At 37.7% G+C, this 15,764-nt stretch overlaps 1 protein-coding gene across 11 annotated transcripts in view; it reads right to left on the bottom strand.

Moving 5' to 3' along the window:
* Positions 1-15,764, bottom strand: part of SENP7 (SUMO specific peptidase 7) — a 44,913-nt gene that overhangs the window by 23,745 nt on the left and 5,404 nt on the right. For 6 of the 11 annotated variants that reach the window (XM_080374640.1, XM_080374638.1, XM_080374633.1 and 3 more), the window contains exons 4-8: positions 14,789-14,883; positions 6,894-7,091; positions 5,097-5,294; positions 1,186-1,301; positions 273-439 (exon numbers count right to left, since the gene is read on the bottom strand). In XM_080374640.1, the coding sequence (XP_080230766.1) occupies positions 273-439; positions 1,186-1,301; positions 5,097-5,294; positions 6,894-7,091; positions 14,789-14,883 (774 nt within the window). Of the gene's footprint in view, positions 1-272; positions 440-1,185; positions 1,302-5,096; positions 5,338-6,893; positions 7,092-14,788; positions 14,884-15,764 lie in introns of all 11 variants that reach the window. The other 5 variants (XM_080374634.1, XM_080374642.1, XM_080374643.1 and 2 more) reach the window with 3 other exon arrangements.

Below are 15,764 nucleotides of genomic sequence, written 5' to 3'. Positions count from 1 at the left end.
CCATGCTTCTGTCTGAAGAAAACAACGTCATCCATCTCTCACAACCTTTCTGCTACAACAAACATATTCTGATGTTGTGGACAGAAGTACATATACTTATTTTTTGTGATGCACCACTGAATTACTTTCTCTCAACAGGTATAAGGAGTATCCCTAGATACCTTACTTACTAGTATAATTCTTTTATTCTGAGTGTTGTTGCTGCTGCTGCTACTGAAGCGTGTGCACATGTGTGTACACAAACCTATACATGAAAATTAAGTGCAACTTACAGACAGAAGTAGTGATTTTTCTGGAATGGGTGCATTACAATCATCAGAAATAAGGCCACTAGATCTTCTCTTCCTTTTCTCAGAATCAAAAGAGCCCAATTCCTTCTGACTAAGAGTAGTGTTCATGTTTCTGCTCCTCTTTTCCAGTTCATCATAGTTCTTGTTTTCTGTGTCAGAGAAAAAAAGTGATTTAATGGGCGATCCTTAAAAACCTTTGTGTGTCTTCATATCTATTATGTCTTAAATAAAATGCATGGAAGCAAATATCTTCTGCAAGAGTTCTTTCCTTTTTTAATTGTGTGGCTGCCAAAATATATTCCTTAAAGTAATTAAGATTATTATTGTACAATTAGTTAAGACAAGGGTATAACCAAATTCATGGTTCTCTTCCAAGTAAGAATTAGCACTCTGTACTTCCGTCTTTCATCTTCTGCTGGATGCAATATTCTCCATTTCCTGTTCTAATCTGCAAATATTACTAACCAGTATTAAAGTGATAGTAAATTCTCCCTGAAGACTCAGAATAGAGCTCATAATCTTTCAGCAGTAAATATAAATATTGTCACATAGCATAAACATTTTAGCAGGGTTCAGAAACCACTTGACCATTCTTAAATATATTACATTTTTGAGTATAAAAGACTTTATCAAATCAGGATTGTAATGGTGCAGTGGAGCCTTCCCTCAGTTTCCTTTCTTCTACAGGTGTGATTCACCACAGCTTTACTCTTATTAAAAACAGCTATTTGATCTATTTTCCATCTCTGTAAAAAAATGCATTTTGATGAAACACACACTGCGTGCAACACCGTTTATTTTTGTGCTCTCCTCATAATACTACACTAAGAAAAAAAAATTTCCCAACATTCCTCAAAATTCGTATTTACATGCCAGATGATTACTCACTACAAACCTTTCTTCTGCAGCTCCTGTCTTCTGGAAGTGCAGGCATTTTTTTTTTCTGGTTCCTTAGAAACCTTGGCCAATTTACACAGATCATCATCTGTCTTTCTCAGGCAATGCTTAGACCTGTAAAGAATATTAACTATGACTTATCTTTAATTTTGAAAGAATACTGAATAAAAATCCCAACAGAAAACAAGAATTGGTTAGACCACAAACTTCTGCCTCTCTCATAAACATGTGGAGCTTGGCAAATGAAACACAAACCGATTCAGTTCCTGTTGTGGAAATACACAGATACTTTAACATTGTTAATGAAACCGATGCTTCTAAAAGCTGCAAAGTATGAAAATCTGACATGATTGACAACAGATACTGAAATATTATTTTTCTGTAAAGCATGACTGCAACAAGAACACATGACAAGAAAAAAAAAAAGAAAATAACAGTCAGTTGAGTGTATCCTTGCCTTTTTCACAAATGCAGTGGGAATGAGGTAATGTAGTGTGTTGTTAACTTAGATTTAGAACTGCTAATAGAATCCACTGAGTAAGTTCCTGCAATGAGAAAAGATTTGAAATAGAAATTCCTGCTCAAAAGTGCCTGAAACAGTAACTTTGAAGGAGGCGAGGGGGACAGGACATGAATGAGGAAGAAACAGAAAATGATTACAGTAGGAGAAACTAGGCAACCTACAGGTGTTAGTTGACTTTGTAATTTCATTCTACAAAAAAGGACATGCAAGAAAGTAATCAGTTTTCTTTGGTTGGGTTTTTTATTAGTTTTTTTATAAATAAGAAAACATATTCAGGAGGTACTGATAGTCTGCTCTTGTAAACATACTCTCATCAATTTCTCTGGAGGCTAGTTACAGCTGACAAAAAAAAAATCTACATAACTGTATTTTGGTTTCTGGTGTATGCATTAGGATAACACTTAGTTGTTAGTTACATTCAGTATGCAAGAATTCTGAAGATTTATCAGGGTTACAAGATAAAAGAAACTAATCTTCATGACCTCTGCTTCATTTCCTGTGGGAGTTTGAAAATAAAAAAGAAAATAATGATTTCATAGATAAAGCAATTTAATGCTGCTCTGGAACATCTGTTCCATTCCTCCTTTTGTCACCTCACTTAATCCGAAAGGATTTTGTGTTGTTTTACAATGTGCCTAACTCAGAACGTTGCAGTCTCCAACTTCCAAAGAGCTAAGTGATCACCACAAAGACTGAAATCACTTCCAGCTGAGAGGCTGGGCTCGTAAAGAACATCACCACAGGAGAGAACATGCTTGACATTTCTAACTAGACAGCCAAAACTGGACATTTCCTGAACAGATGCCTATTCATCAGTACCATATCTGTAGATTAGTGTATCATTGCTCTTTGGGAGTACTATAAAGACAAATAAAGACTTCCAAAGCACTCTGATACTAGTGATGAACATTACATAAGCACTCTGAAGAAATTACTGATCATCTTTCCATTCACAAAGAATCATGAATTGGACAAATATACAGAAACGTGCATAAGAACTTTTCAGTAAGTGCCATTATTCATTCTGTATATTGAACCAGCCAGGGTCTTCCATAGATCTGGCAGCTCTAGTTCTGAAATAACCTCAGTACAGAAAACTCTATTTTGGAACCCACAGCTCGCTCTCAACTCAAATATTTGCATTCATGACAGCTATATTGTTTTGACTGCCTTAAGATACCATACAAAACCATTAAGTGTTTTCAGCATTCGTTTTCCACCAACATCCCAATTCAGGCATTTCAACAATAGGAAACATTTCAATAGGAATGTTTCAGCTAACAGACTTCCATAAACTTATTTACTCTATACACAAAATCTGCATATTTTATTTTTGCTTCCATTCTTCAATGATGACTCAGTTTAAAGCTCACCTTTTAAGAGGTATGTGCATAACCTAAGAAGCTATGGCAGTATATACTAAAGTGTTTTCAAGAGCCATGAGAAACAAGCAGGAAACATTTTAAACCCTTAAGTTTCTTTACATTTAAAAACTACCTCAATTTTTAGTTACACTGATAGGTCAGTGGTGACTTAAATGCCTTTCAAAATGGGTTGCAGTGAACAAGCAATGCAAAATTCTGTAATACCAAAAGCAAGAACGGAAAGAGGGAGCTCACAGCAAGTTCTACCTGATAGAGAAAGGTTCACTTACTACCACCCTGTTGTGATCACACACAATTCTTTGACAATCGAAAATCTCCATAGTACAAACCTAGCGCCATTCTCAGTAAAACAGAGCACGCATTCTAGCTACTCTGATAATACAAAAGAATCTCTAAATGGCCATGTGCATACATATATGCATAACCATTATAAGGGGGAAGATTCTACTCTCCTCTGAAAGAAGAGACTCCCAAAAAAACAGTGCCAAGCATATCTTATACACAGACCTTAGTTACAGAGAGGCGACTAGACGTCTTTGTTGAAATAAAATTCCTACATTCTCCATTTCCCATGTGATATTTATTATAACTTCCACTAATGTGCTAGTCATTGGGAAGGGGTGGAAAATCCTCCTGATGTTTGTTCCTGATAATAATGAGCCTTTTACATAATACATTAGAAAAGCATACCACAGGAACAGAATATTAATCCTTCAAACAATGAACCACTCCACATCTAAGCTGAGTTCTACCAACTACTAAAAAAACTGACTAGTTCAAACCGTTCTTGTGCTTAACATAAAACTCCACAGCTGGCCTCCAGGTATGAGCTTGAAAAAATGTGCAAGATGTTTCCTCAGACTTAGGGTTACATGTTACATTTAGAGTTCATGTTTTCCTCTCTATAAACCCACTACCTCCCATCATCCAAAACAGTATCAAGTGGAAAAATCAGATACTAAAAATTATAGATCTTAAAGATCTACAGTCAGCCTTAAGTTATGGAAAACTATTTATTAGCAACAAATGTAATATTTCTAAAATGAGATAGTCTAATAAACTGTTCTAAATCCTTCATTTAAATTGCAACTTTGTCAGACTTATTTAAGAAGCAATGGAGATACCAACAGAAAAAGAGAAAAGAAATGTTACTACTTTAGGTTCTCTAAGAAGTTAATGTATCAGAATGAGGAATATAACTTACTTTTCTCTAGAATTTTTTAGATTACTTTAACCTGGGAACTACTGATCATTCCTGCCCTCACAAATTATTCTTCTTTTCCTTCCTCTATTTTCTTCTCCCAAATTTCTTGCTATTTCTTCCTGTGGATACTTTGCTGTTAAGCAAAGAAGTGCCCATAAAAGGCAAAAGGAAACTGCTTACTCTGAACTTAAGTGCCATCTTAGACCAACACAAATGTTACATAATTGCAGTATCTGATTTCTGCTAGTTTTATATGTCAAGCGTTACTGTGATGCTCAGTCAACCTAAACATAGGAAGAGGAAAATAGATGTTAAGCAATGACAGGACACACCTATGGCTCTTAAAACAATGGCACTTTGTTGGGATTGAGACCACCAGTGGATTAATGTGAAAAGAAACGAACTATCACAGACAGGAATTTCGAGAAATTTGCAGAAGTTATTTGAAATCACGCTAAAACACATTAACAGCAACAGGAAAGCATGATTTTGGCTCTGGACACAAAACCAACTTCAACACCTTTATATTACTTGTAATCTTCACAACTCAAAACATTGATCTATTACAAATGGAAATGCCTTCTATGAAAATAAAGTAGGCTGTTAACATCAGGTATGGCAAATAAGACTCAATGCAATGCTAAAATGGCTCACTGGAGCAGCATGTTAGTTTGCACTAAGAAAGTTGATCTGCTTCAAGGCAAGAGTGTAAGCAAAGTTGTTTCAGGGATATTCTTTTCCACTGTGAAGTTATGTCATTTCAGGAAGACTGGCAAAATCAGCAGTGAGTAACATACCTTTCAGACAGAAAAGAACTTTCATGAGGAGAATATAACATTTGACATGTCTTTAGGCTGGCAACAGATGATGAGGGTAGTTGACCCGATTGTAATTTGTCAGCAGCAGATAACTTTGCATCAATTCTTACGTGGCTGTCTATGTATTTTCTTCCAATTTTCGTCCTCAGGACATTCGTCAAGATAACTTTGGGTTGCCTGCCATATATATAACAGTAAATCATAAATACTGCACTGAAATCTGGAGAAAGAAACTTCTTGTTAGATTCACGTATCTTAGAGGCGCAACAATCATCAAACATCATTACCTTCAGTCCCTTAAGAACAAAATAAACTCCCACTAAGGAACTTAAAATCCAAGGTAAGCAGATAAACACAAAAAAGCAACAAGAAACCTGACCATGTAATTTCACCTTAGTCAGATACAATTCACACTGCATTGCCTCTAACACATCATCTAAGTATTGTTTAAAAACTGTTAAATGTTTATCTCCAAATAGCTTTCATGCAATATCTGTGTTTCTCAGAACTATAGAGCAATTCTGATTTTCCTGTGATCAAGAAGCCTCCAGTAAAATAGACCAAATTTTCTCAAGCACTTAGTCAACAGGTAGAAAAGTAGCACATACACAAAAGGCAGCATTAGATTTTGCTCCCCTCAATTTCCAGGAGGCATTCTAGAGAACAGCAATAGCAAGGCTCAGAAAAAAAAAAAAATTTGGAAGTGTTAGAAGAAACAAGCACCAAAAATAAGCTAACCAGAAATATGAAGATACAACTGCCCACTCCAGCACATATATAAGAGCAGCACAACTTATTTCATACAATGCCACTGCAGCCAGCTTGTTGCATAGCCCTTGATTTAGCCATTTAGTTTCTGAAACTGTGGTTTAACTTCTACACTTCCATTGCAATTTATTTCGGCTTAGGACATAACATCATGGCCTTTATTGAATCTGTTCTGAACAACATTTTCTTTTGGGTGCTGGCTGCATAATTCTCCTGTTGTCTGTATTCACCCACAAAGCACACCCCAGCACAGACCACATGATGTTTGGGGAGCACTCGGGTCTCCTCCTGCACCAAGATGTAGATTTGGTTTTTAATCAGGAGAATACCTTGCAGACAAGATGTTGCAGAGGCATACAGGCAATTAGCAATGAGGATGTGATTGAGAGGAAAAGTAAAACAGATGAACACCATAGTCTGGACATAACCTCCAATAAAGGGAGTCTCTGAAGTCTTTCGCATCAGAAGCTCAGAGAGAAAACTCAATGACAAAAGCATTCATTCTAGCCATACTTTTCCCTGGGTATCTGCAATTGACCACTGCTTGGGGGCACAGGGGAGGAAGATGCTGGACTTGATAGGCTTTTCTTCTGACCCCTTATGTCAATTCTCCTATTTTCATGAGTAGTCTGAAAAGGTAACAGTGAAAATACACCTTGATACCTTCTCTGAGAAAAGAGGGCAGTTAAATGCAAGTGTATTCTTTTCACAACAATTAAAAAAAGCAAACATTTTGAGAGTCCAATGGTTGAATCAGAATGAATTGGTCCTGTCAGTACAGGACCATCTAGAAGCCACCTGATCAGAAAATCCTGGCACCACCTCTCTCAGTGATTATATTATTACAAGGAAACAGGTACAAGGGAATTCAATCAAGTCAGATAACACGAGAATGAGAATATAGTTCATGGAGACAACAGCTGTGGTACAACAAAGAATACTTTCTCACAAAAAAGCAACTGCAAGGAAAATTATTTTGTTTAGTGACAGGAGGTAAAAACAACGTACCTTTTAGACAGAAAAAGGCTTTGGAGAGTAGGGTTTAAAATCTGCCATATCTTTAGGCTGGCAACAGATGATGAGGGTGGTTGATCTGATTGCAGCTTGCCAGCGTCAGAAAAATTAGCACCAGTTTTAGACTGCGCCTGTGTGTATTTTCTTCCTAGTTTCGTCCTCAGAACATTCGTCAAGATAACTTTGGGTTGCCTACCATACATATAATAATAAATTAATAATAGGGTGCTGAGAACTTTTTAAGTCATACGAATTCAACAAAGCTTTTCTGTGAGTTTACTGTCTCTGCATTATACCTTCCATCTTCAGCAGAATTAAATTCACTTACCCAACAATTTACAAAGCATTTCTCTTTGGAAGAGAGGAATCACAAACACATCTCTTGATAACAACAGCCTTTCAAGGTTGCTCCTTATGACATCAGTGACTAACACCCACATGTGATTCTGAAGCGGTAAACTTTCAGTGCAGAAGCATGGAAATTTTGGTGCATCTTTTTATTGCAAAAATGTTGGAAGCAGAGTCACTATAGCCTTACAAACTATACTGAAAGTCTACACTTGAGCATTTGCAGGACACGAAAGCACACACTCATATTTCAGCATCTTATTTTACAATCATGAATATTATTGGTTCCTGTATCACAAATTAGATTATTATCTTGCTGGGGGGGGGGGGGGTGGTGTATAAATCAAGCACCAGTACAATCTCTCAGTTTTGAAGCACCAACTGATTTGTATTCAATTTCACTCAAGAAATGACACACAATTATGAATTACAAAGTTTGTAAAGACTCCCTACTGAAGTTTTTTAAACAAGTATCTATTTGTTGATCTTGCTAGTTCGGTACTTAAGCCTTCACATAAGGACTTAATTCTGCAGCATGGCCAGTAATTTGGACAATTTCCTTATAAGCTGATAAGCATCACATACCACAGGTGATTTGCCAGGATTGACTTTATTTTCAAACAGATGAGAATTGGACTTGTTTTCTCAGGGCTGGTCCTAAGAGGACACTGCAATTCAGGCTCATTTATTGGTTTTAAAACATTACTGAGGCAAGAATTGTTTTTTCTGTTGCATGTCTTATGTAAAAAATTGTTCATGTTGTACAGCAAAAACCCTTCCTTTAGAGCCACAGAAAACTTTTACACTATTCACATAGCTTCTTAAGCAAATGGCTGCTATTCCTCAGTAGGTTGACAACTATGCAAGCAACTTATATTTGTCCTACTAACATGCGGCATTCAGGTCAACAGCTGGTTACATGGTACCTAGCAGTAACCAAATATAGGTATGGCATAGAAACTGCTGAAGAACAGATATGCTTGAACCTAAAAAAAAAAAAAAAAAAAAAAAAGATCTGCAACTGCCATGCTCATGAAACACTGAACTTGGGGAAGACTTTTCACATAATCCTTATATTTTGCTCTTTCAGTAGTTGATGTATGTTGAGTTTCTTGTCCCCGGTTACTTCCATGTTAACAAGACACATGACCCCTCATTGAACTTGAAAAGGCAGTAAGGCTCCTATGCCCGGCTTGGATAACCTGCATATAAGCCATGAATGCTGCTCAACCTTATGAGATCTCTGCATCACTGAATGCCATGTGCATGCAGTAAGCCCCTTCCTCCCAGAGCTCCACTATGCATTCCCTAGACTGGTGGTCTCCAAACTTTTTCCCATGCACCCCATCAGTAAAAGTATCTTTGAACATGTACCTTCAACATTTTTATTTAATTACAATTCATACATACTAATGTACTAATATTAGTTACACTATAAAACACAAATTTAAAAAGATGCAATGAAGATTAAATAAACATTTTATTCATTAATTGTACAAAAAAACATTTCCTTCCTCACCCCAGTGGATTGTCTTGCATACACCACACCTTGGAGACCGCTATCTAGACAGTGGATGATAAACCTAAATGGTTCCCATTCAAAGCTAAGTAACTTAAGCCCAAGTGAAGGCAGTTTTGTCCACTCTTTTGGCTTCTCTTAGTTTTTCCTTGGGAAATTTCTAAGTATTAAAGAGCTAACACTTTGTCTCAAGAAAACAAAATGCTGAGGGATTAAAAAACAACAAAACAGCAACCGTAAATTAAGGCACTCTGACCAAGAATCAGGACAAAACTGAAAGCATTGTGTTAACAGATTGTTTTTCCAACAGCTAATTAGAACCAATCCAGGGTTTCTGAAGTGAGACTGACTCTATGAAGGCAATGAGAAGTTATATGTACAAAGTCAGTCTCATTAGAAAACTAACTTCAACCACAGAAGTGCTCCAGAAGGTTTTGGACAGTCAGGAAAAGGCAGGTATACATTTGCTTTTATACCTAGACCTGTATATGCTGAATGACTACTAATACAAAGAACTGTTGTTTTTAACAATCTCTTACAGAGCCTGAGCATGTGCTTCGCACGCTGTGGACCCAGAAAAGGTATGTTCTACACTCCAGGGATCCAGCAAGTGGAGTTTAATTTAAATATATGCTTTAACTACTGAAAAGCTTAGAAAGTACATACAGGTCATGAGGAACAGATTAGTAACATTAGTATCTCACATGGTGGAGCCCAACTGCAGCAGCCTAGTGAGCATATACCAAGCCTGCAATGTGTTCTCAATTTAGCATAGGAAGCAAAGACCTATTTTCTACAGAAGTCCCCACTAAGTCAGAAGTTCTAGCTTTTTTCTGGACTTCTCCAATGTTTGGAGTTGATACGTTAACCACTTTAATACCTCAGAAGGGCTTACAGTGAGTGACCAGACTTACACATCACTTGTTTGTCCAACTGTAAGGTATATTAGAAATAAAGAATATATAAGCAGTATCCACAGAAATAAAGAACATATACATTTAAGAAACTTGATAAAGTCAGAAGTCAGATACACAAGAACCTATTAGACTTAGGAAAATTTACTACTAAAGCAGTTAAGGGCAGTTTCAAGGTAAAAGTCACCAACTTATGCAAATTCATCTTATGAAAGTAGACATTTACCCTTGTGCTTTAATGTGCTCCTTAAAGATAAGGAAGGTCCAAACTTACAGGTCCAGTTACCAAAGAACTGTAGTGGAAAGACATTTCACTTTTTGGGGGGCCAGAAGAGATGAAGCAATGAAAAAGTAAGCTAGATACCTCCTCTCTTCCTCTAACGGGACTTGACATTACAAATCAAACCTTGAAGAATCTAAATAGCATTTTTTCCTCTCAGCAATATGAAGTTGTGAATCAGAAATTGTTTCTCCTTAAAAAAAATAAAGTGTTTGAAAATCATTACTGCAAAGCACCATGAGGCAACATAAATGTTATTCTATATCAAACATTTCAGTTCTCCTGACTAGAATCATGCTGAGCCTAACAGTCTATTTCCCAGATCTAAATTCTTTCATTCAACCTTGTAGAAGTGCCAGATATTTTTTTCTTTCTATTTCTCAAGCACTCGATACCATAATGAAGCATTACTAGATTTAGCCTGAAATTGACAAGGTAATTAGTCCAGTGGGAACATACATGGTCTCAGAGTCTTCATTTTGATTGTACAATGAGGACTTCTAACGGTAACAAAAAAAAAAGATTCCAGCCGTCAGGGTCTTTAAGAGTATCATCACAACAGAGAAAGCCCACAGCAGCAGGAGGTAGTCAGAAGCAGAATTTCCAGTGAAACTGGATTTCATTACCTAGAGTTCGCTGGCCATCTTATAAACTCAGGCCAGACATCCTTTGCTCATATTCACATCAGGCTAGACCTTAACAGGCCCCAGCCCCTTTGTAATTTGGTTTACTGATTTTTATTAGTGCAAACTGTTTAATGTTTCCCAATCCCTTGATTTAAATTGTTTTTATATATTTAAAAAAAATATTACAATTTAAAACACACGCACACGCAACCAGCATTGCACTGGAAATCTATGCAAAGGAGAGGAGCCTTCAATAAAAAGGAAGAAAACAGTATATATTTAGATATTCTTAAAGATGTCAGTGCCAGGCTAAGGCATCATTTCTTATGCGACACTAGTCTTTGATGGAAGACATTGACAGAGCAACTGGTTGTGACCTGATCTTCAGAGCTGTACAGTGGCATCAGAGCTTTTAATGGCTTTCCTTTCTAATAAGAGGGATGGCATTTCTTAAAAAATTATGTCATTAAGAGTGGGCATAAAAGACACTCAGGAAAAATATCTACACTTCAGCCATCCTGTACATCTGTAAACAACAGTTGGGACACAGATCTCTAAGTTACCTGTTAAACTGTCCACAAAATAAAGCAAGTAATGCAAAAGACATTTCAAGAGATAGAAGTTAGTGTCAAGCAGGGAAAAAAAGCAAAATACACACTAAAAGCAAGTCCCACCAGCAGACTCAGAAAGTAATCTGCACAACAGTAAGACTGGAGGCATCTTGGTAATGGAAAACCAAATATGATTATTTTTGTCTCTAAAGCAAGCACCTACCACATCCCCTCTTCTCTGTCTCCACAAAACAGAAAAAGTACAGAAGCAAAGGTAAGAAAAACACATATGTAAGGACAGAACAGACAAAATCCATTTATTATGAAAAATACTGTTTGCTGCTCCTGGCAAGTCTCATATCACTTTTCACAAGCAAAAAAAGGATTATCTTACTTCGTAAGGTACAGGACCAAATGCTATTAATTGTTGGCGCACCCCTTTGGGGAAAATGTTTGATTTTATTTCACCCAGTAACCAGAGCTGCTAGATCCAGTTCTTTTCTCAATGATCATATTTGTATACACACCAGTGTTGTAACCACCGGCTCCAATTTGTTCAAATTTGTATTAGAAAGTGATGTTAAAAAAAAGACCAAAAGGAGTCCATAGCCTCCAGGAGTAAATTATCATCAATTGTCTACACCACCATCTTCATGCCTACATTCTTCTACTAGTAAACCCAAGTTTTGGTAAATATTTTGACAGTAGAATGCCACATACCATGCGCGGATCACCCTTGTCAGGTCCCATAACACCTGAACATCTGTCCTGGATTTACAGAATAAAGCCACCGTCCAGCCTGGTCCTGAGCACTGCCAGGGATGGGGCACCCACAGCTGCTCCGGGCAGCCTGTTCCCATGACTCGCCACTCTCACAGTGAACAATTTGTTCTTAGTATCTAATCTAAATCTATCCTCTTTCAGTTTAAAACCATTCCCCCTTGTCCTATCACTACCTGCCTCTGTAAAAAGTCCCTCCCCAGCCTTCTTGTTGGCCCCTTTAGGTACTTTAGGTCCCCCCAGAGCCTTCTCTTCTCCAGGTTGAACATCCCAACTCTCTCAGCCTGTCTCACAGGAGAGGTGCTCTAGCCCCTGATCATCTTTGTGGCCTCCTCTGGACTTGCTCCAACAGGTCCACATCCTTTTTATGCTGGGGGGCCCCAGAACTGAACACAGTACCCCAGATGGGGTCTCATGAGAGCAGCATAGAGGGGAAAAATCACTTCCCTCAACCTGCTGGCCACACTGCTTTGGATGCAGCCCAGGATACAGTTAGCTTTCTGGGCTGCCGGCACACATTGCCAGGCCACGTTGAGCTTCTTGTCCACCAACACCCGCAACTCCTTCTCCTCAGGGCTGCTGTATTTGTGCTCAGGAGTGCCCTGACACAGGTGCAAGACCTTACACTTGGCCTTGTTGAACTTCATGAGGTTCGCACGGACCCACTTCTCCAGCCTGTCAAGGTCCCTCTGGATGGCATCCCTTCCCTCTGGCATGTTGGCTGCACCACACAGCTTGGCGTCATCAGCAGACTTGCTGAGGGTGCACTCAGTCCCACTGCCCATGTCACCAACAGAGATGTTAAACAGCATCAGTCCCACTACTGACCCCTGAGGAATGCCACTCATCACTGGTCTCCACTTGGACATTGAGCCATTGACCACAACTCTGAGCATGACCATTCAGCCAAATCCTTATCCACCAATTAGTCCATTCCTCAGACCCATGTCTCTCCAGTTTAGATGCAAGGATGTTGTGCATTTTGGATGAAACATGCCTCCCAAAACATTTGGGATTAGCTGCTATCAATAAAGATGAGTTTTTAAAACATCAGGAGCTAACAGGAGTTTGTTATTAAGACATTTCCTGCTTTTCAATGAAAATGAAAGATTCCTCATTGGGAAGGAGGAGCAGAGGAACTTTTACATCAGAAAGATTCTCATCATGCCACTTCACTCTTCCGAGTTTTGTCAGTTCTCAGACTTTTTCTCAACACACACCACCTCTTTAGAAGCTGTGGGCTCTTTCTACTTATTATCCAAAGAGGTCAGCGTGTCGATTTTGACATTCTGAGAAACACTGGGTATCCAAATGGAATATTTAGAACAAGCTTTATTGCAGACAAGGGAATTAAGTTTTTTTACAGAAAATCAAGTTAGTCTCTAGACACTTGTATTTTCTGAGGACTTAAAAAATGCACAGGTTTAATATCTGAATATTTACTGTCTCTTTACAGTCCAAATATTTTTTCATTAATATTCTGGCAAGAATTTTGGTAAAAATGATGGAACATTGACTAATGCTACTTGAAAGTCTCTTGCATATCAAAATTAACATACATAACAGATCCAAAGGTAGCTTGCTTCTGCTTTTTTTCCCCTCAATGTTGAAAGGTCAGTTCAAAGCTTACTAAAAGACCTTTAGAGAGTAGTATCAGGCATCAACCGTTTCACAGCACAATCAAAACTCAGGAAACTACAACCATGATTGCTTTTAAATTCTACTAGGTTGACCCTGTGAGCCACTCCCTCAGTTCAAGTTACCAAGAGAAGCATTTTGAGATTACTACATGTAAAACTGACAGCTATGCCTCTGAGGAAGTATGAAAAAAATTCACAGTCTTATAAAAGTTCATCTCTTCTCTGCAACAGTTTGAAGCATTCTGAATATAAAGACCAGGCTATGCACAGGTCACAAAAATACTGAATTCAGCAGTGTCAAAATCACCTGCTGTCATTAAGCACTTACATTACCTGTGCACTTTGCTTTTAACAGCCTCTCCTGACAAGAAATCACTTATGGTCCAGTTCCAGTCACAAAATGGGACAGAGAATGTATACGCTTATTCAGATTTGAATGATTTGTGGAATAATAATAGTTTCAACAAGATAAACATAATTCATTTCATCATGAAGTCATGTTTCCTAGCTGCCGTTAATGAATTTAATTCTGTATTTTCAATTTAATTTGTCAACTACAGCACTCACAGCTTCAACATTTTCTCAGTTAAACAATTATCTAGCTGAAAGCTTCACAGAAGACTATTTTAAATAATTTGCTGTAATCTCAAAGAAACCAAGATCTTTGCTCTTGGCCACAGAGCATAAAGCAGCAGCACATCAGCAGTTTTATTTACTCACTTAAGTTTTGACTGTAACACAGAGGTGGAAAATCTCTACTTTTTTTACTGCCCTCACCTAGTAATCATCAAATTGTTAGATTTTTGTTGTTGTTATTAAGAGTTGATAAAGCCAGGGTAATGACTGTGGACTACAGAGCACAGTGACAAGCAAAAGATAAGCTGGGAAACTTTCTAAATATCTAAAATATCTAAGGCTAGAATGGTAATTTATACTTTGAGAGTAATGAACATTTCCAGGATACCAAGCAGATCAACAAGCAGTAATTCTTCTAGCAAATGTTGCATTCCCTTTCCAATGTTGCAGTCTTGTGTTGTGTTAAAACAAAGGAAAAGTTACAGTTGCCACTGAATAACTGAAACATGATTCCTGAAGGTGGGCTACCCAACAGCTTGAAAACCATCTCTGCATGACACAAATAATTACCTAGAGACCAGAAACACCCACCTTCAAGAAAGATTATGAAATTCCAAATACACAGAGAGGAACTAATCTAGAGATTACTTCTTACCCAGTTGATTCTTGATCATTAGAGCCATGTCTGTGGCAGTCCTTTTGCCTTCTTCCTTTTGTGGAAGACTCTCTGTTGTTGGCACTCGATTTCCACTGAAATAAAACAAAAATGGCAGGTTCAAAGAGACATAAATATGTCATAATGACTATTACACTAGAAAAAGGGAACAATGTCAGACACCAAAACAATGCAACCGATGCAATGAAGCAGATCCACAAAGAGTTTATACAACAATTTTGCAAAGAATGAATTTGATCTAAAGCACCCACATACCATCTGACCTTGAATGCAATGTTTTTTCTCCTAAAAAAATCTGACAATACAGAACAATTATTTCCCTATATAAGGGAAGACTATCTCGAACAGAGAAATGTTAGGCATCTTTTACATAAAGTAGAGGTTATCTTGTGTATTTTTTATTAAGTCCATGCATTTAAGCAAACTGTATGCCACTATAAGATACAGAATTCTGAGAAGGAAAAGGAAATTGAAGGTTTGGTACTTGGGTGGCAAAATTGACAAGAGCAAGACCTCAGTTTTTCCAAATTCTCTTACCTTACCAGAATGCACTCATAGTTTCAAATCAAATAAATGAAGCCCCACCAAAACACAGTTATTTCTGCAATTCCAGACACCTGTCTCCCTCTGCCATCACTTCCTCTTAATCGCTCCTCTTTTTTTTTTTTAATGTTAGGGATGATAAACTAAACATGTTTGAAAACTATGCCAGTCAGGCTGAAAGCAGACAAACTTACGTTCATTTCTGTTTAAGCATGAGGTGAAAGGGCATCTGGAAAATTCATGCCCATGCATATTTTACATACTGCAGTGAAGTCTGAAACATGCATCACCAATCAATCTTTTCCCTACCATAGAGGTTGACTCTAATGGAAAATGCCCTTGTTATTTACTCAGCCACTCTCACCTTCAAACATCATCTTGCTCATCCCACAGCACTGGTCCTCAAGCATGT

This window comes from Falco punctatus, assembly GCF_963210335.1.
Source record: "Falco punctatus genome assembly, chromosome: 2".
In the NCBI taxonomy this organism is placed as follows: domain Eukaryota; kingdom Metazoa; phylum Chordata; class Aves; order Falconiformes; family Falconidae; genus Falco; species Falco punctatus.
Note: the sequence above shows the minus strand (reverse complement) of the source record. Positions and strands in the feature narration are given on the sequence as shown.